Here is a 22,667-nt window from a genome sequence, read left to right on the forward strand (position 1 = left end):
TATAGGCCAAAGTAAGTTACGGTATTAAGACTAAACAGGATGCCCTCTTAGGCCTACAGCTCAATGGTGGTTATACAAGGCTGCTATATTAAACCTACTAAAGATAATGACATTACCTACAGTATGATCATAAAAAGAAGAAGAAGAAGAAGGAGATCAAGAAAATTGAGCATTATTATTATTATAAATATAATTTTGGGGACAATTTGGAACAGTGTCAACAACACTAAATAAATTATAAATAACATCAGAGAAGGTGTTCTTTATTTTATTTATTTTTTACCCCATTTTTCAAAAAGATTTTTGTGATATCCAATTGGTAGAGAGAGTACTGTCCCATCGCTGCAACTCCCGTACGGAGATGCGAAGGTCACGAGTCATGCGTCCTCTGAAACACAACCCTGTCAAGCCGCACTGCTAGAGAAGCTGTTCTAATGATAAAAAGCCTTTATTAGAGCAAATCAAAGAATTAAAACAGCCGAATTTGTGAAATTGTTTACTTGACATATCGTTGCGTGAGGCTTGATGCTCACGGAATCAGCAGGCTATTAAACAAACACTCAAACAGGATCTGTCTTTATATATATATATATATATATATATATATATATATATATATATATATATATATATATATATATAGATGATTTATAATGCCAGGCACCTTTGTAACCCGATTCAGGAAACTGGGCGTATGTCGCAAGTCATGACTTCACAGGAGAGCCGTTTGAACGTAAAACATATATTTTTCTAAAAATGCATTTTTTGGGCAGAAATGCCTTTTCGAACATGTGAACTTTCATGTGCCTTAATAACAAACTTGCCTGCCATCTGTAAACATGAATAAAATTGTTAAATTATGAGCCTTGTTGGTTAAGCCACAGAAAAAGCGAGCAACCTTCCCACTAGCCATGATTGGCTGAGATAATGAGTGGGCTGGACATGCCGAGAGATGAGTTCGGATGGTCTGCCATATAGAAGGCTTCTGTCCATTTGAGCTCGTCAGTCTGTGTTGGCAATCCTGTCGAACATGGCTTTTTTAAATGTATTGTGTAGTGGAGCTGCATAAGTGTTGCTCTCCACTTTCTGGAGGATCAAGTTTTGAAATCAGCTTGCAGGGGTTGCGTGCATTTAAAGGGCAGGTATTGACTGATATTTAAATTGATGTGGCAAAGTACCCCACACCGGGTACTCCCGGCTCCATTTCCTCTAGGGGGTGCATGCTAAGAGTGAAAATCTTACAGTTGATATACTAATCGGATGTCTTTGAAGAGTTGAGAGAATACTCCTTTCTAATTTTCTTGACCCAACCAGTACACTCAATAAAATGGCAATGCTTTTTTTGGTCCAATTGCCCCTTAGCCTCCAGACCTGCCTGTCAGGAATCCCGCTTCCTGAGTCTGTTTCTGCCTGAGATGACTGTTTTTGTTTGAGTGTGGTCTAAGGTTCCTGAACGCACCCTGTCTGGTTGCCAGGCAACGAGGTTAGGCGGGAGATCTATTATTACCCGCACCTGCATCTCATCAACCTTCTGCACACCTGGTCCTGATCTTCACCTCTTCTTAAACCCTGAGCTGACATCCATTCCCTGCCGGATCGTTAGCAACGAACAGTATGTTGTGCCAGCGTATCAGCCTCATGTTTCCTGAGATAGTTTTGTGCTTGTTACTGGTTACTCACTCCCGTTTACTCTGTCTACATTCAACTCCCTTGCCTGGCCGTCGGTGCTCCGTCTCCTGGATCACTCAAATTACACATCAAGACTACCAATAAATACTCACCTTCATTTTACTCACCTTGTCCTGGTCTGCTTCTGGGTTCTGTCTTAGAGAATCGTGACACTGCCTCTTTATTGTCTGCTACGCTCTTTCAATGTGTTGTGTGTGACATCCTGTGTGAGGATCAACAAAGTTGTTTCTGTGGTTGACTGTCTGGTGATTGTAACCCAGTGTGATGGAAAATGTTATGTGAAGAGACAGCCTTGAAAATGTTAATCTTGTTTTAGTGTCATAATATAATCCTTGGTTCCTGCCTGTGCCTGGTAAAGATACGAAGGGGGTGCATGATCCCCTCAGGACCATCTGGCAGAAAACTTATAGAACATATTCTAGGCAAAGATATAGGAGATGGTGCCAGACACATGCCGGAACCAATCCTATGAACTATGCCTATGTAATGTGTCTGTAACCAGTATATAAGAGATCTAACAGGACTGCCCCGAGAGTGCTCCTCACTGACGTTCACTATGGTGCATCAAGTTTGTTGGAACCTTTCCAGTTAACTGTTAATAAACAATGATTAAATTAAAATCGACTTCAAGTGTCCCTGTGTAGATTTTCCACAACAATTTGGCTTCATGAACTAGATTAGGGATTCTGCCTTCGTAGTTTTCCAGTGAGGGTCTGCGAGAAAAACCGTTGGTGCATTTTATGAAGCATGATGGAAATTCCCGTCTGACCAAAAGACGACGAAACCCGCCCAGACCAGATCCTTTCTGCGAGGTGCCCAGGAGACACATCATCCACGAACAATTGAGGGACATGTCTTCTGAATTTCAGTAAGTCAATTTAAATGAATCTGTTTAAAAACAAAATAAAATGATAAAACCAATAAAATGAAGGTGAGTAATGCATAAAAGGTACCCATAGTGTTATCTCTATAAGGCTATTCACTAGTCTTCTGAGAAGACTAGCACAAGGGCGTAACGGTACCATGGAAAGCCCCCACTGACAGCTGTCTGTAGGCATTTACAAGACAAATGTCTACGTGGTCTGCGGCCACTACTAATAGCAAGTGGTGTTATTATATATGTATGTGAAAGATACATATGGTGCATAGATGCGCATGGGTAATAAGGGAGATTACCGAGTGTGTTTGGGAATAGCATTAAGTGAATGTGGATGTGAAAGTTGCGTGAGTGTGGAAAGGACGTGTTAATCTAATTTGAAATGTGTATAATAATTCGATTTAAATTTGGATAATAAGAGGATTGAAATTGAGCTATTAATTACAGAGTGAATGAGAGCTATCAGGGGACTAGCTCACGTGTGAAAGAGGTGAATTAATACCCCAACGAGTTCTGTGTGAGCTGAGTTTTTCGATCTATAATGTTATCTAAGGTTATCGAGAGATTCCATCCACCGTAGTCTGGGACTACTAGCACGAGTGTTATTGAGTACGGGGTGTTTTATATGTATAGAAAGTAGCGGCAAGAGAACCGTTGAAGATACATATGGTGCATAGGATGTAACAATAGAATCGTTGAAGATGCACATGTGGGGGTGTGGATGTAAATACCTAGGTCCACCACCGCCAGTCAGATCTACAGGTAGAGGATAACATGTCTCAGGATCTCAATCAAGGATAACATGTCTCAGAGGGTAACATGACTCATTAGAGATAACGAGGATAACATGACTCATCAGTGGAGTTTGATAGTATAACGTTATGCATGTGGCGATGTAAAAGGAGAAAGTACTATTCCTGAATATGCTGTTACTAGAGAACACTAGTGTAAAGGAAGTATAATGGATTACTAGAGATAAAGTAACATATGAAGAGTACAATGGGTTACTAGAGATTTGAAGAAGTAACAATATAAATAATAATAATATACAACTTGCACACCCACACATAGACGTACGTAAGTGGTGTAAAAAGTATTAAGATCAATTAATAGTATAATGGGTTACTAGATTTGATAAAGTAACAATGTATATGATTGCATAATGGATTACGAGAGTTTAACTTGCTAGGTAGAGACTTAGTTTGGACAGAGCACGCCATCTAGACAGCGCCAGCCCAGGTATTGTGAAAGTTGATCCCAGAAAGAGACTAGTCTCGAGAGCTACCTTAAAAAAGGAAAATCCCTCCAAAGTTTCTCTTCCCTTCTGAATTGGCCAATGTATTTTATAAATTCAGAGCATTACACATTCATCTTAAAATAATAGACATTTAATAAGTGTGAAGCAGAAAGTGAATATCCAACAGAAATGTGAATATATAGAGTAACATTGTTAGGGTATACTAAAATCAAAACAATGCTTTCCAATATGGAGAAAGGTATCACGTTTGTTTTGTTTTTTAACCTTGCGATAGGGGGAAAAGCAGAACATTGTTTGAGAGTGAACAGAGTGTATAAGCAGAAGAGATTGAGAAGGTTTTCCTACTGGGAAGAAGGGAGTCCTAGTTGACGGAAACAGATAGGGAGACTAGTGAAAGTAACAAAGTGAATGGTAATATTAGTGGCTTTCAGATAGCACTAATAATGCAATGTCTTAGTAATTTGAAGAATAAATATTTCAATATAAGGTCACATGATGAACAGAGGGATTGAGCATTGGGACTGATATTAAATTAGAGGCCGCCATCTGGTGTTTGGGTTAGAGATATGTTTCCTGCGGAACAATAGATAGTAGCCAGTACTAACTGAACTCAAACAGGCTGTAAGGGACACTGTGGGGAAATTTGGGACAGAGGTATGACTAATTGAAGAGACATTTTTGACAATTTCCAACTATTATTACTCAGTTCTATAGTTTGGGTAGCACAAATGATTTAAGTAAGAAGGTAATGTCATCTAAATGTTGTTGCGAATCGCATCTCTGCATGTCTGTCAGACATATCAGTGTGGATGACGGATCACCAGCTCAAGCTGAACCTCGGCAAGACGGAGCTGCTCTTCCTCCCGGGGAAGGACTGCCCGTTCCATGATCTCGCCATCACGGTTGACAACTCCCTTGTGTCCTCCTCCCAGAGTGCTAAGAACCTTGGCGTGATCCTGGACAACACCCTGTCGTTCTCCACTAACATCAAGGCGGTGACCCGATCCTGTAGGTTCATGCTCTACAACATTCGCAGAGTACGACCCTGCCTCACACAGGAAGCGGCGCAGGTCCTAATCCAGGCACTTGTCATCTCCCGTCTGGATTACTGCAACTCGCTGTTGGCTGGGCTCCCTGCCTGTGCCATTAAACCCCTACAACTCATCCAGAACGCCGCAGCCCGTCTGGTGTTCAACCTTCCCAAGTTCTCTCACGTCACCCCGCTCCTCCGCTCTCTCCACTGGCTTCCAGTTGAAGCTCGCATCCGCTACAAGACCATGGTGCTTGCCTACGGAGCTGTGAAGGGAACGGCACCTCCGTACCTTCAGGCTCTGATCAGGCCCTACATCCAAACAAGGGCACTGCGTTCATCCACCACTGGCCTGCTGGCCCCCCTACCTCTGAGGAAGCACAGTTCCCGCTCAGCCCAGTCAAAACTGTTCGCTGCTCTGGCACCCCAATGGTGGAACAAGCTCCCTCACGACGCCAGGACAGCGGAGTCAATCACCACCTTCCGGAGACACCTGAAACCCCACCTCTTTAAGGAATACCTAGGATAGGATAAAGTAATCCTTCTAACCCCCCCCTTAAAATATTTAGATGCACTATTGTAAAGTGGTTGTTCCACTGGATATCATAAGGTGAATGCACCATTTTGTAAGTCGCTCTGGATAAGAGCGTCTGCTAAATGACTTAAATGTAAATGTAAATCTAAATCAATAATCTGTTTCCATTGCATGGAACTGTGTACAGAATTGAAGCAGATTCAAGTATACAGTTGAAGTTGGAAGTTTACATGCACTTTAGCCAAATACATTTAAACTCAGTTTTTCACAATTCCTGACATTTAATCCTAGTAAACATTCTCTGCCTTAGGTCAGTTAGGATCACCACTTTATTTTAAGAATGTGAAATGTCAGAATAATAGTAGAGAGAATGATTTATTTCAGCTTTTTTTCTTTCATTACATTCCCAATGGGTCAGAAGTTAACATACATTCAATTAGTATTTGGTAGCATTGTCTTTAAATTGTTTAACTTGGGTCAAACGTTTTGGGTAGCCTTCCACAAGCTTCCCACAATAAGTTGGGTGAATATTGGCCCATTCCTCCTGACAGAGCTGGAGTAACTGAGTCAGGTTTGTAGGCCTCCTTGCTCGCACACACTTTTTCAGTTCTGCCCACAAATGTTCTATGGGATTGAGGTCAGGGCTTTGTGATGGCCACTCCAATACCTTGACTTTGTTGTCCTTAAGCCATTTTGCCACAACTTTGGAAGTATGCTTGGGGTCATTGTTCATTTGGAAGACCCATTTGCGACCAAGCTTTAACTTCCTGACTGATGTCTTGAGATGTTGCTTCAATATATCCACATCATTTTCCATTCCTCATGATGCCATCTATTTTGTGAAGTCCACCAGCCCCTCTTGCAGCAAAGCACCCCCACAACATGATGCTGCCATGACGCAAATAAACAAAGTCAAAGATGGCTGCGCTCATTGCCTGAAAAATATTAACTTTAGCCACTTTTCAACATATTATATATTGATGTACTTGTTAGAGTGTATACAAGAAAAGGAGCACATGACTTGACAAGTCGTTTACCGTTTTTGACAAATCACAAAGCGAATAAAATGTTTTCACCTCACAGCCTAACCATAACGCGAAAGCTAAACAGGGATGAAACCATTTTAGGGGGGTTTGTGGGGGGGGGGGGGGGGGGGTTCATTTAATTTGTGGGGGGTTTTCAAGTCCATGGGTGTCAAGGCACAAGGCGAGACCCAAATGCAGACACAGGAGGCAGACGGTTGGAGTCATACAATGTTTATTAATCCAAGGGTTAGCAAGAGAATGGTCGTGGACAGGCAAAAAGGTCAAAACCAGATCAGAGTCCAGGAGGTACAGAGTGGCAGACAGGCTCGTGGTCAAGGCAGGCAGAACGGTCAGGCAAGCGGGTACCGAGTCCAGAAACAGGCAAGTGTCAAAACCGGGAGAACTAGAAAAAGGAGAATGCAAAAAGCAGGAGAACGGGGAAAAACGCTGGTTGACTTGGAAACATACAAGATGAACTGGCACAGAGAGACAGGAAACACAGGGTTAAATACACTGGGGAAAACAAGCGACACCTGGAGGGGGTGGCGACAATAGCGAGGACAGGTGAAACTGATCAGGGTGTGACAATGGGGGGTAGAAATGGGAGAAGGTATCATGGGGGGATATGACGCTGGAAATATTACTATGATGGGGATTTATCAATAAATGGGGAGCAAACACAAGAGAAGTTTATAAGCTAAAACCCCTGGAAAGGGGGGTCTGAGCTGGCAATCCTGAGGTACCAAAGTTACAGTCTGATGCCGTGTTCAAAACAACTGGGAAATCTCAGACTTCCGACTTCAGTGCGTTCAAGACAACTGAGAACTCAGGAAAAATGAGCTCCGACTGGGAAAAATTGTTTTGAACGGTCATCCAACTCAGGAACTCGGGACTCTTCCTAGAGCTCCGACTTTCCGACCTGAATATCGAGTGAACTATCCCTTGTTATAACATCCTTGGTCTGACAGACACTTACGTGACAACCAGAATGCATTGTAAGATGTCAATAAACATGGCACCACACATAGCCGGCAAATATCTCAGCATTAGCTAATCATAATTAGTACAACATTCAAAAAAAGTATTTTACACACATCATATGTGTCTATTACAATATGCAAGAATCAGAATGCATGATTTGTCACCAGAACTTGAAAACATGTAAATAAAACATAAACGACAACATGATATACAGAAAATAAGCCACTTACTTTGATATGAACGCACACATTTCCAAAGTCCAATTTGTAAGAAAAACAACCAGGAAGGCAATGCGGGCGCCAGCCAGAAAATGTGCTGGGGGAAAACATTTGGGCATGGCCTGTTCTGACTAGAGATGCGCAATGTCTTCATACTTGATCTGGGAAAACAATAGGGAAGTGCTTGGGCTCTCGTTGAAGAGAGAAGTTTGTCCGCTCAGTAAAGCCTCAAACATAAACTGTCCGCAACAGTGAAATGGGCTACTTCTTATGGAAATTAACAAGGAGGCGGAACACACCTCAATTGAAACTGTTGTTAGAAAATCATTTGAAATTGACAAGTTAAAACATAACCTATAGATAATTAGCAGGCAGTGTGCCTTGGTTTGAGGGCAGAGCGGGTTAACTGTCCTGTTACGTAACAATCACATTTTGGAACAGTGAGAGCATTCTGACATCACGTGCATTAAAAACGCACGCAGGGCGACGGTTAGAGATATTTGGAACGCACACGTGAAAAGGTTAAAGGGCACACAAATTTAATTTTCTGAAGTATCTATTGTCAGAGTTTTGGTTGCACACATGTACATTCTCTAGATAAGAAATGTACTGAACAACCCAATGTAAACCTGATACACAAAATGTTTGAAATATCTTTAAATAATGTCTGAGTTATAGGGAAAGAAACACTCACTTAATGTGGTTGAATGACCTCTGATCTGACTTTCTGGTGAGGCCTGATCACTCTCACTAGAAAGAGTAGAGACATTGGGTGAGATTTAAATGGGCTATGTAATTAGAAGAAGTTTATAATTTAGCAATAGTCCTATGTGTGATTCGGCCCACGAGAAGGACAGAGAGAGAGAGAGCATACCTATCTCTAGTCTATTTAACTATTCCTTGAATTACCTTATGGGATACAATTAAGTTAAGATGGAGTCATCAAGGATTGTAATTATAATTGTATTTGTTATTTTGATTTAACAGGCAGTGTTGTTGTTTTTTTTGGATGCATGAATCACAATGTGAGTCATGTGTCCAAAGGGGGAATTACCAGTCCCCAGAGGCCCTTTGGTAAATGTACAAATTGATATTCTTCACATGCCTGCCTGTAAAAGGAAAAAATATATATGTTGTTAATGGTTGACAGTTACTCCAAACAGATTGAAGTTTTCCCCACCTCTAGTTTTATATGAAGAAGTGTATCGCTGTTGTTGTGTTGTTTGTTTTTGTCTTGCTTCAATACAAATCTCACAACATTGGGTCTGCTGGATGATCGGGATTTCTCCCTAAGGATTATCCCTCTGACTCCCTGACCTTGTAACTCTGCGGTGAGATCGTCAAGATAATAGGGGAGAATAAGACAATTTGAAGGGATTTTTTTTTTAAACTGTGTGTTGTTATTCTCTTTGTCATTTGTCTTAGAAATCTGTACTAAGAAAATTGGTAGTAGTAATAATTCGTCATACAGTAAATAATTTGTTTGGATTTCCTAAACTAAACTGTTGTTCTGATCTGTCCTCTCTCGAGGTTATGGCAAAGGTGACCACAGATGCTATCTAGATGCATGGAAGGGATAATTCGGCCGAGAACAGTGTGAACCTCACCCCCTCTAAACGGCTGATGTAATGGTGACAATGGCATTCACTATGGTCCTTCATCACTTCTACCGTGAAACCTGAGTCCGAGCCAGCAACCTGTACACAGCATCCAGTCGAAGCTACAGTTGAAGTCGGAAGTTTACATACACTTAGGTTACATACACAAATTTCTTGTTATCAAACTATAGTTTTGGCAAGTCGGTTAGGACATCTACTGTGTGCATGACACAAGTCATTTTTCCAACAATTATTTAAAGACAGATTATTTCATTGAGAATTCACTGTATCACAATTCGTGGGTCAGAAGTTTACATATACTAAGTTGACTGTGCCTTTAAACAGCTTGGAAAATTCCAGAAAATGATGTCATGGCTTTAGAAGCTTCTGATAGGCTAATTGACATCATTTGAGTCAATTGGAGGTGTACCTGTGGATGTATTTCAAGGCCTACCTTCAAACTCAGTGCCTCTTTGCTTGACATCATGGGAAAATCAAAAGAAATCAGCAAAGACCTCAGAAAAAAAATTGTAGACCTCCAATTTCCAAACGCCTAAAGGTACCATGTTTATCTGTACAAACAATAGTACGCAAGGATAAACACCATGGGACAACGCAGCCGTCATACCGCTCAGGAAGGAGACACATTCTGTCTCCTAGAGTTAAACATACTTTGGTGCGAAAAGTGCAAATCAATCCCAGAACAACAGCAAAGGACCTTGTAAAGATGCTGGAGGAAACAGGTACAAAAGTATCTATATCCACAGTAAAATGAGTCTTATATCGACATAACCTGAAAGGCCTCTCAGCGAGGAAGAAGCCACTGCTCCAAAACTGCCATAAAAAAGCCAGACGACGGTTTGCAACTGCACATGGGGACAAAGATCATACTTTTTGGAGAAATGTCCTCTGATCTGATGAAACAGAAATAGAACTGTTTGGCCATAATGACCATCATTATGTTTGGAGAAAAATGGGAGAGGCTTGCAAGCCAAAGAACACCATCCCAATCGTAAAGCACGGGGGTGGCAGCATCATGTTGTGGGGGTGCTTTGCTTCTTGAGAAAATGATGTGGATATATTGAAGCAACATCTCAAGACATCAGTCAGGAAGTTAAAGCTTGGTTGCAAATGGGTCTTCCAAATGGACATTGACCCCAGGCATACTTCCAAAGTTGTGGGGAAATGGCTTAAGGACAACAAAGGCAAGGTATTGGAGTGGCCATCACAAAGCCCTGACCTCAATCCTATAGAAAATATGTGGGCAGAACTGAAAAAGTGCGCACGAGCAAGGAGGCCTACAAACCTGACTAGATGTCAACAGTCTTTAGAAAGAGTTTCAGGCTGGTTTTTGGAAAAATGAGCCCGAAATTGTAGTTTTTCTATGTGGCTCACATTTTGGCTGTAGTGTTTCCAAGCGCGTGGAAGAGAGCGCGTTCTTTGGTATTTTTCTCCGGTAAAGACAATAATGATTCTCTGTCTTAAATTTGATCGTTTATATACGTATTAGGGTACCTAAGGTTTGATTATAAACATTGTTTGACTTGTTTGTAAAAGTTTATTAGTAACTTTTGGGATTCATTTTGTATGCATTTTGATGGAGGGAAACTGGGTGGATTATTGATTGAAGCGCGCCAGCTAAACTGAGTTTTTATGGATATAAAGAAGGACATTATCGAACAAAAGGACCTTTTGTGATGTAACTGGGACCTTTTGGAGTGCCAACAGAAGAAGATCATAAGGCATTTTTTATATCGCTATTTCTGACTTTCGTGTCGCACCTGCCTGGTTGAAATATGTTTTTCATGTGTTTGTATGCGGGGCGCTGTCCTCAGATAATCGCATGGTTTGCTTTCGCCGTAAAGCCTTTTTGAAATCTGACACAGCGGCTGGATTAACAAGAAGTTAAGCTTTATTTTGATGTATTACACTTGTGATTTTATGAAAGTTAAATATTTATAATACTGTCGTTTGAATTTCGCGCTCTGCAATTTCACCGGATGTTGGCCAGGTGGGACGCTACCGTCCCACCTGCCCATAAGAAGTTAAACAATTTATAGGCAATGCTACCAAATACTAATTGAGTGTATGTAAACTTCTGACCCACTGGGAATGTGATGAAAGAAATAAAAGCTAAAATAAATAATTCTCTCAACTATTATTCTGACATTTCACATTCTTAAAATAAAGTGGTGATCCAAACTGACCTAAGACAGGGAATTTTTACTCGGATTACATGTCAGGAATTGTGACAAACTGAGTTTAAATGTATTTGGCTAAGGTGTATGTAAACTTCCGACTTCAACTGTATCAACTGCCTTTTCTCTCATGCATTTTCAACCCAGGAGTGCAACATGAGTCCACGTGGAGTGAGCATGTAGAGAGATCCCATCCAAATTTCTCTCATGCTGCTGGTTCACTGGTAGGAAAACGGACAAGACATAATGGACTGTAAAGGACAGTTGAGAGAAATCGGGGCATTATCAAGCGCCATCCACTTTGAACATGTGCCATTGGGAGGATGAACTGAAACGGCAGAAAAATGAGTGCCGGGAGTGAGGGGGTTGGTCAACCGGGATTTAGGCTTGTTCAAGATTGTTTATTTGGGGTATCAGGTTAATTTTGGAGGTCTACACACTGCAAAATGTATAGCACTTTAGACTAGAAATGCATTGGGATACCAATCTGTCATTAACATGCCACTCGCGACATAAGCTTGAGCTGAAACTTAATTGCCAGAATCCATAAATTGAATTGTGTAATGAAGCATATGTGTAACTGTATGAAGTGAAGGTCTTAAGATATGGTTTTGCAAGTTGTATTGTACAACCCAGAATGAAGGGTTTGAAAGTGTCTGTGGTTTTATGCGTTGATTTTGTTTACTTGCTACTTTGATTGTAGATTTGAGCTTTAGTATGATGATTATGAAGGAAATTAGATTCACTCCCATGAATCTAACTATAACCTTTATGATTTATTAAAATGATGTATTTAGATACAGAGGCTAAAATCTAATGCTTACCTTAATGTAATGATTATTATCACACAAGTAATAAGAGGATGGAATGTGATGGAACATTTTATCTTGTGAAGAGACAGCCTTGAAAATGTTCATCTTGTCTTAAATAATCCTTGGTTCCTGCCTGTGCTTGGTAAAGCTATGAGATAGGAGATGGTGCTAGACACATGCCGGAACCAACCCTATGAACTACAGTATGCCGGTGTAACATGTCTGTAACCAGTATACAAGAGATCTAACGGGACTGGAACCTCTCCAGTTAACTATTAATAAAGAATGATTCATTTAAGATTGACTTCGAGTGTCCCTGTGTAGAATTTCCACGACACCAGTCTATTCAGAGACCTGACATATGCTCTCCAGCAGTCACTCAGAATGGTGGAACCTCTTCGAAAGATATGATGAGAACATCAGCAAAAGTGAACGACATTTGCAGGGCAATAGTCCCGGAGGAATGTTGTTGCGGATTCTCTGGATGTGGTGCACCGCCTGAGTAGGCTGAGAGATGGGGAGAACAACCAGCCACCACGACCAGTGATCATGAGATTCATCTCCAGGACAGTGAGGGATCTGACATTGAAAGTGCAAAGAAAAATGACTATTTAAAGAACCTGAGGTTCAAGGAGGACCTGACAGCATTTGATAAAGAAGCTCGGAATCGTTTGTGGACGATGATTGAGAGAGCAAGGAAAGAGGGGAAAAGTGCATACTTCGCGGGAGCCAAGGCTTTTGTTAATGAAAGGGAAATGTGCACTGACGCCTAGCTTGATGGCTACTGGATTTACCAAGGAAAAGAGCATTATTTGTGTGAGTCAAGTTTTTTTTGTTCGTTTTTTTATGGCAGGGAAATTCACACTGACACTTAATGTTCGTTTTACCAATGCATGGTGCAGATGTTATTTGCAATTGGTAAAAAAATATATATATATTTTTTTCACTTTAGATCTACCACCTGCATGGTGCAAAGGACAGTTTTTATTTGCAACTAGCAAGAACATTTAATTTGGTGAGATCCCGGTTCATATGAATTTATAGTATACAAGTTTCATATTCTTCATATAGTCACTGTGATAGTAAATGTCCATTTCAGTCTTCTATTAATGCCAGCAGAATCCGTAATATTTTGAAAAGGAAATCTTTTTTTTTGGTATTGTTCCACAGATACTGCGTTTTGGAAGTGTCAGTGGGAGAATGATATTTGGCTCTCATTTGGTCAGCAGGTGTTGCTATTTTAAAAGGCAACTTTAAGGGTCCCATACTGAGTCATGAAGCAGATAATGCAGGGAGATGGATTATGTTATAGGTAGATGTCAACCACATTCAATTCATTGTTCTGAATACTTATGCTACCAATATTTTTTAATTTCACCTTTATATAACCATGTAGGCCAGTTGAGAACAAGTTCTCATTTACAACTGCGACCTGGCCAAGATAAAGCAATCTGGGCCTGGTCGGGTGTCTGTAGTATATCCCTCACGTCTGACTCATTGAAGAAGAACTCCTCATCCAATTTAAGGTGAGTAATCCCAGTTCTGATGTCAAGAAGCTCATTTCGGCCATAAGAGACGGTAGCAGCAACATTGTGTACAAAACAAGTTATTAACAACACGAAAAACAAACAAAATAGCATGGTTGTTTAAGTGCCGATAAGATGGCAGCCCTACCCTCAAGAGCTTCTTGACATCAGAACTGGGATTACTATTATTACTACTATTATTATATCTCACTGTATTTATTTATCTTGCTCCTTTGCACCACAGTTTCTCTACTTGCACATTCATCTTCTGCACATCTACCATTCCAGTGTTTAATTGCTATATTGTAATTACTTCGCCACCATGGCCTATTTATTGCCTTAACTTACCTCATTTGCACTCACTGTATATAGACGTTTTGTTTTCTTTTGTTCTACTGTATTATTGACTGTATGTTTTGTTTATTCAATGTGTAACTGTGTGTTGTTGTATGTGTCGAATTGCTATGCTTTATCTTGGCCAGGTCGCAGTTGCAAATCAGAACTTGTTCTCAACTAGCCTACCTGGTTAAATAAAGGTGAAATAAAAGAAGAAGAAAAAAAAAAGGTCAACATTCACAAGGCTGTTGGGCCAGACGGATTACAAGGACGTGTACTCTGAAAATGTGCTGAACAACTGGCAAGTGTCTTCACTGACATTTTCAACTTCCCTTTTCAACCTCCCTGTCTGAGCCTGTAATACCAACATGTTTCAAGCAGCCCACCATAGTCTGTGTGCCGAAGAACACTAAAGTAACCTGCCTTAATGACTACCGACCCGTAGCACTTACGTCTGTAGCCATGAAATGCTTTGAAAGGTTGGTAATGGCTCACATCAACACCATTATCACAGAAACCCTAGACCCACTCCAATTTGCATACTGCACCAACAGATCCACAGATGATGCAATCTCTATTGCACTCCACACTGCCCTTTCCCACATGGACAAAAGGAACACTTATGTGAGAATGCTATTAGGTGACTACAGCTCAGCGTTCAACACCAAAGTGCCATCAAAGCTCATCACCAAGGCAAGGACCCTGGGACTAAACACCTCCCTCTGACACTGGATACTGGACTTCCTGAAGGGCCACCCCCAGGTGGTAAGGGTAGGTAACAACACATCCGCCACGCTGATCCTCAACACAGGCGCTCCTCAGGGGTGCGTGCTCAGTCCCCTCCTGTACTCCCTGTTCACTCGTGACTGCACAGCCAGACACGACTCCAACACCATCATTAAGTTTGCTGATCACCGACAATGATGAGACAGTCTAGAGGGAGGAGGTCAGAGACCTGACCGTGTGGTGCAAGGACAACAACCTCTCCCTCATTGTGATCAAGACAAAGGAGATGATTGTGGACTACAGGAGAAGGAGGACCGAGCACTCCCCCATTCTCATCGATGGGGCTGTAGTGGAGCAGGTTGAGGCTTCAAGTTCCTTGGCGTCCACATCAACAACAAATTAACATGGTCCAAGCACACCAAGACAGTTGTGAAGAGGGCACGACAAAACCTATTCCGCTCAGGAGACTGAAAAGATTTGGCATGGGTCCTCAGATCCACAAAGGATTCTACAGCTGCACCATCGACAGCATCCTGACGGGTTGCATCACTTCCTGGTATGGCAACTGCTCGGCCTCTGACCACAAGGTACTACAGAGGGTAGTGCGTACGGCCCAATATATCACCGGGGCCAAGCTTCCAGGACCTCTATACCAGGCAGAGTCAGAGGAAGGCCCTAAAAATTGTCAAAGACTCCAGACACCCTAGCCATAGATTGTTCTCTCTGCTACCTCACAGCAAGCGGTACCGGAGCATAAAGTCTAGGTCCAAGAGGCTTCTAAACAGCTTCTACCCCCAAGCCATAAGACTCCTGAACAGCTAATCAAATGGCTACCCAGACTATTTGCATTGACCCCCCAACACTGCTGCTGCTCTGTTATTATTTATGCATAGGCACTTTAATAACTCTAACTATATGTACATAATTACCTCAATTACCTCGAAACCAGTGGCCCCCGCACATTGACACATTGACTCTGTACCGGTACACCCTGTATATAGCCCCGCTATTGTTATTTACTGCTGCTCTTTAATTATTTGTTGTTCTTATCTCTCACTTTTTGAGTGTATTTTCTTAAAACTGCATTGTTGGTTAAGGGTTTGTAAGTAAGCATTTCACTGTAAGGTCTAAACGTTGTATTCGGCGCATGTGACAAATAAAATTTGATTTGATAATATTAGGTACATTTCCTGTTCACAAATGCAAATAGTCTAAATCCAAACCTAAACTTGTTGTATTATTAATGAATATGATTTGTTTATTTAGTATTCCTGGCAATGTAAATAGTTTGTATATATTCTTGTTTGCATGTGATTATTCCTCTTTTGTTTGTTATTAATAAAAATTAAAAAAAATGCTACGCTATCAGCCTCATGCCAAGAATATGCATAGCCATACGAGACAACTCCAATATAAAGGCTGCATTTCAAATTCATAAGACACACCCTATATTAATAATGATATAGTTATGTAAGTATACATGCAATCATAATTGACTGTAGCGCATATAAAGCACCCACAAGCTACCCGTGGCTGAAAACACAATAATCTCGGGATAAACAGTGACGAATTTCCGGGCAAGGTGGTCCATTTAAAAATCATTCCTTCCTTCCTCCCTTGCCCTACAAGTGTATACTCATCAGACATCATTGTGTTTTCAGCCACCATTAGCTTGTGGGTGCTTTATATACTCTACAGTCAATTATGATTGCATGTCTACTTATATTAACTATATAATTATTCATATACTCCTACTGTATGATTGCTAGCAAATTAATTAGCTAACTAACGTTAACCTGCCTAGCTGGAACTTCTGAAGGAAAATGTTTTATTTCTACAATTTCCAAAAGCTAACAAAACAAAAACATCATTACTTTTACGAGAAGTGTTTGTGCGTCATGGGTATTAGTAGCACAATTTCTAACTCATTTACATTCGTTTTTACTTACACTTGTATGTTGAGGTTTTACATTTTTGCGGTCTTTTCTTAGCGGGTGTACAATAATCTCGAATTTAATTATTGGGTGTTTCTGGCCCCGAAGTGAATACAATTGCAAACTCAATCAAAAACAAGGGCTGAAGGACTTATGTTGCGAACTTCCCTTGTTTGGCTAATCTTTTTTTTTTAAATGTATTTCTTGTTTGGACCAACGTCCAAATTGGTGACGGGAATTGCCCCAAGGGCATAAATCTAGGGTGTTTTTTATGAGTTTGAAACGCAGCCAGTGTGTCTTAAGTGTTTGGAATGCAGCCAAAGTGTTTTTATTTTTTGCAAATTGCCGGGAAGTCACGTGTCCTACTCATATGAGTACACTTGTAACAACCTAAAGCATTACGAAACTGCTGTCCTTCCTTGGGGGGTAAAAAAACGCCACCTGCTGGAGGGAGACAGATTTTCCGTCGAGTTGGGCCACTTCCTTTGCCTCTTCCGCACTGTCTGTATCCAGAAAATGAAGGGTCGCTTCCGGACACGGTAGATTCCTCCTCACCACTGTCTGAGATGCACATTATGGAATTCAATTCAAAAAACAGTTAATAACAATTTCTTATTAATTAACTTAGTTGGAAATTATGACTATTTTAAATTCCATTCAAAAATGTATTTGACGGCGAAGAATATTTATGCCATCATGTGCCACAGGCCCAATGAAGGGACTGTTCTGGTTCGAATTGGTAGCCAGTAAACGCGATATTGTAGCTATTTTACTGAATTAGCAACATTGATATTTGGTTGCTCATCGTCACTAGCTTATACATAACCATTCCCAGGTAGGCCTACAGTAGGGGAGGCTGTGTTCATTGCTCTCAGCTGACTAACATTTTCACAACCCTACGCAGGAAATTTGTGTGGGGAATTCTTGCTTTTTTGCATGTCATCATCATGCAAATACAGGTAAACTATATGTTTATGCGAGATTACATGCATCAGTAGCTCGAAATAGATCATGGTGTAATATAAAACACCATGGAGCTGTGTATTGGCAGCAGCAGCCTGGCTAACTAGCTAGCTAACGTTAGTAGTGATGAGCCATGCATGGGGTAGGAAGAAATTCTAGCAGCGTTAGCTAATAGTTAGCCTTTTAAAAATGACCTGTTACATTTACGACAAGCTGTTATACACAGTTAATGTCGAGAGCCCTTATGTACCATCGCTTAGCTAAATACTTTAATTGTATTTACATGATTCTGCCGTCAACCATATTGCCATATTCATCTATTGTTGGCTGGTTGTTGATAAGGATCTTGCAGGCCACTTCGTTTTCGGCTTTTGCAACCTTAGTTGTCAGTTAGGTGACAGAATGAATAAATGAAACAGCCTACAAATGTAGGCTTGATTTAATAGCCTATTGTTGAATATTAATCAATTGCAGTAATATAGCTGTGTATTTTTTTTAAAATTTATTTTACCTTTATTTAACTAGGCAAGTGAGTTAAGAACAAATTCTTATTTTCAATGATGGCCTAGGAACAGTGGGTTAACTGCCTTGTTCAGTGGCAGAAGGACAGATTTTTACCTTGTCAGCTTGGGGATTCGATCTTGCAACCTTTCGGTTACTAGTCCAATGCTCAAACCACAAGGCTACCTGCCGTTGTAAGTCTACTGTAGTTGGATTACGTATATCAGCCATATATCAGCTGACTGTGACCATTGTGTGTTTAGCTTCCAGGTCGTAGGTGAAATGCAGGCGAAGGTATGCGCCAAGAGGACCTCTCTCATCACTGAGAATGGGCAGGCTTGTGGGGCATCTGCGGACTCCCAGCTCCCATTTAGGTGCCCTCGGTGTGGGGAGCATGAGAGGTTCCATAGCCTGGCCTCCTTGAGAGACCACCTGGAATACAGCCACAGCTACTACCACACCATGCATGAGCTGAGCCTTCCGACTCGTAGGGGGCACTCTCACCCAGAGAGAGTCCTGCATGTGCGCTCCCTGAGTGACACACGAGAGGTCACTAGCTGCATAGAGAGGTGTCGTACACATAGTGTGGGGACGCAGGCAGCGGAGGAGATACAGACTGAGGAAGAGGAAGAAGAGGCCCGTAAAGATGATTTAAAATTCCACAAGTCCAGCCCTGGGACAGATCATATCCCCTTTCCATTTGACAACCCTCCAGACCCAGGCAGCGAGCCTGAGGCAATGTCCCCAGAGTGGAGTGTCTGTGCTGGGGAGGTGTCGGTCCGGCGCAGGCTTGCCAAGGTCCTGCTGGCAGCGGACAGCACCATGCAGAGGAGGCTGCACAGGGTCAGCACGGAGCTGGCCCAGACGGACACAGAGCTGCTGTGTGAGCGTGCCCACTCCCAGCACCTGGCCCAGGAGAGGCAGGAGGTACAGGAGCGGGAGAGGGCGCTGAGCCACCAGGTGGACATGGCCGTGATGGTGATCGCCACACTAAAGGAGCAGCTGAACGAGTCAGAGTACGAGCTGGAGAGGAGAGAACAGTGAGTAGTGTCTGAGCCAGTAACTCAGTCTTAACATTTCCTTACAGTATTGTTAGTCAAAATCATAATCATGAGGTCAAATGGCAGACAGTATACTAATCTGGTAACTCCTTAGATTGTTGCTGTTGCTAATGAAGTTACTATAATTTTTGCAGTAGCAACATTCTTTAGCATGTTACCAGATACTCCCCCCATTGTTCCCCCCTCAAATCTTGAATTTGTATCTCTGTTTTGTTTCTTATTTTTTCATTTTTTTTCAGAGAAGTCATCACCATTCAGAATTTTCTGGAGGCTGCAGCCCAGCATGAGATATGTGGTAAAGTTCGGATCCAACGTTTCATTGAGAACCTGCTCAAACGCATCGCCCTGGCTGAGAGGCTACTGGAGTACTATCAGAGCTCCCCCAGTCCACCAACCTACACTGATTACATGGTACTGTACAATATCAAGCCTGTTTCCTACTACTGACAGCAATGTGTTAACAATGACAGATTCCTTTTCAAAGTATTTTGTGGCAGCTGCTCTTACTTTTTTTTAGATGGCAACGGAAAGACGGTTAGGGGAGAGTAGAGAATATCATAATTGTTACACATTTGAACCCTCGTGAGAACTGTTGATCGTAACTGGCCTCCCAGATTCAGTTGGGGAGTTGAGAGGAAGCCTATTCAGATATGTTTTCTTCCTCCGTATTTATCTAGAAAAGGAAACATGATAACCTTCCAAACATTCCAGAACTGCATAATATCAGCTTTTGAGCTTTGGTGTAAACAGTATAAATACCTGACATCTTTTCATCTCCCCTGCAGCACCAGACAGCTGAAAATGGACCTCATAGAATAACCAAAAGCAGGCGAGTTTGTGAACTTCATTTTTTACTATTGATATACATGATCTACGTTTTCCGTAGTTGGGGCCCATGAGCTTTGGCCTGTGCCTTTAGTGTCTCACTTTGATTACAATGCTGAGTTTCCAGTTTCAAAGGTTAGGACATGGTTACATATAAATTATACATAGGGATCCCTTGTCGCAAATTAGATTTTGTGTCCTTATTCATTAGTAATGATTCTGAGTTTTATCTTCTCCACTAATCCTGAGTCTGTCATCGTTACCTGCTGCCTGTTGAAGCATTGGTTTTGTGTCTGAGGTTTGTTGCGCTGTCCCCTGATTCTAGGTCAGCAGGTTATCAGCTGTCACAGTCTTGTCCCCAGGAGGGTAGAACGCACCCCTCCCAGTTAGGACGGGCGTTCCCCAAAGGCCCTAGTGAGAGAGTGGGTAACTCTGGCTACTTCAGACCTGATCGCAGGGATGAAGCCTGGACCCAGCGCCGCAGATCAGCTGGATTTGAGGACTAGGTAACCTGACCAGGGCCCGACAAATGAATGTATATATGATATGTATTTACTGAATGTATAGATAATACTGAGCAGGGGATGCTTTATGGCCATGTGTACGCTAGTTTTTGCTCCATTCTGTCCTAGAGGTTGCTACTGTCCTAGTTTCAATTTTGGAAGTACTGTAGTAACTTGATGGATAGGTATTTCTGATCCTCATTGATGTTTTAATTAGTATTAAATCATACTATTGATGGGTGTAGATCTAATAAAATGCAGAATTGTATACAACAACAAAAAACTAGATGATGGAATTGTTAAATGCCCACACCAATAGAAATCCACTTTTGAGGTGAAAGAGCTTACCCAAGATGTTGCACAACAATTTAAGTCATATTAGTCAAAGTACGATATATTTGGGCTTTAAGTGACAAATCCAAACTTCCCACTTCTTGCAAATCTGTGTGAATGTGGTATCTCTTCCTGTGATATGACATACAAATTATTTTCAGCCTATGTTTCAGGGCTGGGTTTTATTTGAATGTTACCACCCACCATCATGGCATTGTTTAGAGCGTTGGCCCGAACCAAAAGGTCGCTGGTTCGAATACCCGAGCCGGCCAGGTGAAAAACCTGTCTGTGCCCTTGAACAAGGCACTTAAGCCTAATTTGCTCCAGGGGCACCGTACTACTATGACTGACCCTGTAAAACAACACATTTCACTGCACCTATCTGGTGTATGTGACAATAAAAACATTTATTTTATTTTTATTAATCAGAAACAGCTGCAAAGTTATTCCTTTTTGTGACTGAGATGAGCCAAACAGTATTGTGTCCAATTGGCTGCCTGAGCCATTGAGCAAATTTAAATATGGGGTACAAATGTTTACACCTCCACTTTTTTTTTACCAGAAAACTATCATAATCCATTGGATAATTCATACATTTTCACTTTTTTTAAATATTTTTTTTAGCTAGTCTGTATTTAAAATCGGACCATTTTATAAATGGTATAATTGCGTGATATAATAGCATAAAAAAACACAATTGTCTATCCAGATAATGAAAAGGCACCCGCAAAATAAAATTAAAGGAATTTATAGTTTCATGTCATTTGCGGTGTGCATGATCATGAGCAAAGACATTGTAGCCTATCACTTCACTTTATGAGCATGGGCTGACATGACTTTGCTGTACTGAAGCCTGCTAGCAGCCTAAAGTACCTACCAAAGGTTGCACCGTGTCTATTACAATGTAGAAAAACGCATATCAGCTGTCTTTTCATATTTATACATATTAGCAGAGCTTCGTCTTATTCTTTCTAACTATTTCTATCGCGTATTCACGGACGCAATTTATGGAAGATGCCAAAACTTTGGAGATAACAATAGATGGTGAAGTCAAAAATAGGCTAGTGGTTTCCGTCTGTGGCAAAGTTTTCCATAAATCATTGCTTATGACAAACCCAGGTCCAGAACCAGCCAATTAGCCAGCTGGCTAATCTTTTGAATAGTTAAAAAATAGTTCATAGTTGGGTTCTTCCGAAGAATGACTAAATAAATAAATAAATAAAAAATTAAAAATATATATATATATATATATATATATATTTATTTTTTTTATTTATTTTGTCATTCTTCGGAAGAACCCAACGTGTATTTCCTTTCTAGGACAGGAGATTACGTCAATATAGTGGCGGCAACTTCCTTTGGTGGAGTCCTTTAAACTCAAGGTCAAATGCAGCCGTTTTTATCTCAATATCAAATCATCTATCAGTAACGATTAAGTACGTCAATGTGATTGTTTACAATTAAAATGGTAAAAAAAAAAAAGATTGCTTCTGAGCTAAAAGCCATTTTATAAGTAAGACTTTTGCTAAGACTGTCTGGTCTGAGTGAAGGACCTAATGGGAGAAGCCGAATGGAAGGGATATGTAACCTGAAATCTAGATGTTATTGGCAGTGAGGTTTGAAACTCTTTATCGGTCTATTAACTTATACCGCCTGGTAAGCCAAACTCCACCCATGCAAAACGAGCTGAAAGTTCATGCGACCTTTTCAAACAGCTCTTTCATCATTTTCACAGTAT

General features: G+C 41.1%; 1 protein-coding gene across 4 annotated transcripts; it reads left to right on the forward strand.

The window, feature by feature from the left end:
• The first annotated feature begins 17,128 nt into the window (after positions 1-17,128).
• LOC106607841 (protein ZNF365) lies at positions 17,129-22,151 on the forward strand. Of its 4 annotated transcripts, XM_014205259.2 has the most exons (6): positions 17,238-17,340; positions 17,648-17,702; positions 18,471-19,247; positions 19,508-19,679; positions 20,054-20,097; positions 20,419-22,151. In XM_014205259.2, exons 1-6 carry the CDS (start codon positions 17,310-17,312, stop codon positions 20,597-20,599), a joined length of 1,260 nt encoding a protein of 419 aa, XP_014060734.2. In that variant the 5' UTR covers positions 17,238-17,309; the 3' UTR covers positions 20,600-22,151. The 4 variants fall into 4 exon arrangements, with proteins under 4 accessions (XP_014060755.1, XP_014060763.1, XP_014060745.1 ...); XM_014205280.2 differs by lacking the exon at positions 17,648-17,702 and having other exon boundaries at positions 17,129-17,282; XM_014205288.2 differs by lacking the exon at positions 17,648-17,702 and having other exon boundaries at positions 17,199-17,340.
• The last annotated feature ends 516 nt before the right edge of the window (positions 22,152-22,667 follow it).

This window comes from Salmo salar, chromosome ssa01, assembly GCF_905237065.1.
Source record: "Salmo salar chromosome ssa01, Ssal_v3.1, whole genome shotgun sequence".
NCBI classification, from domain to species: Eukaryota; Metazoa; Chordata; class Actinopteri; order Salmoniformes; family Salmonidae; genus Salmo; species Salmo salar.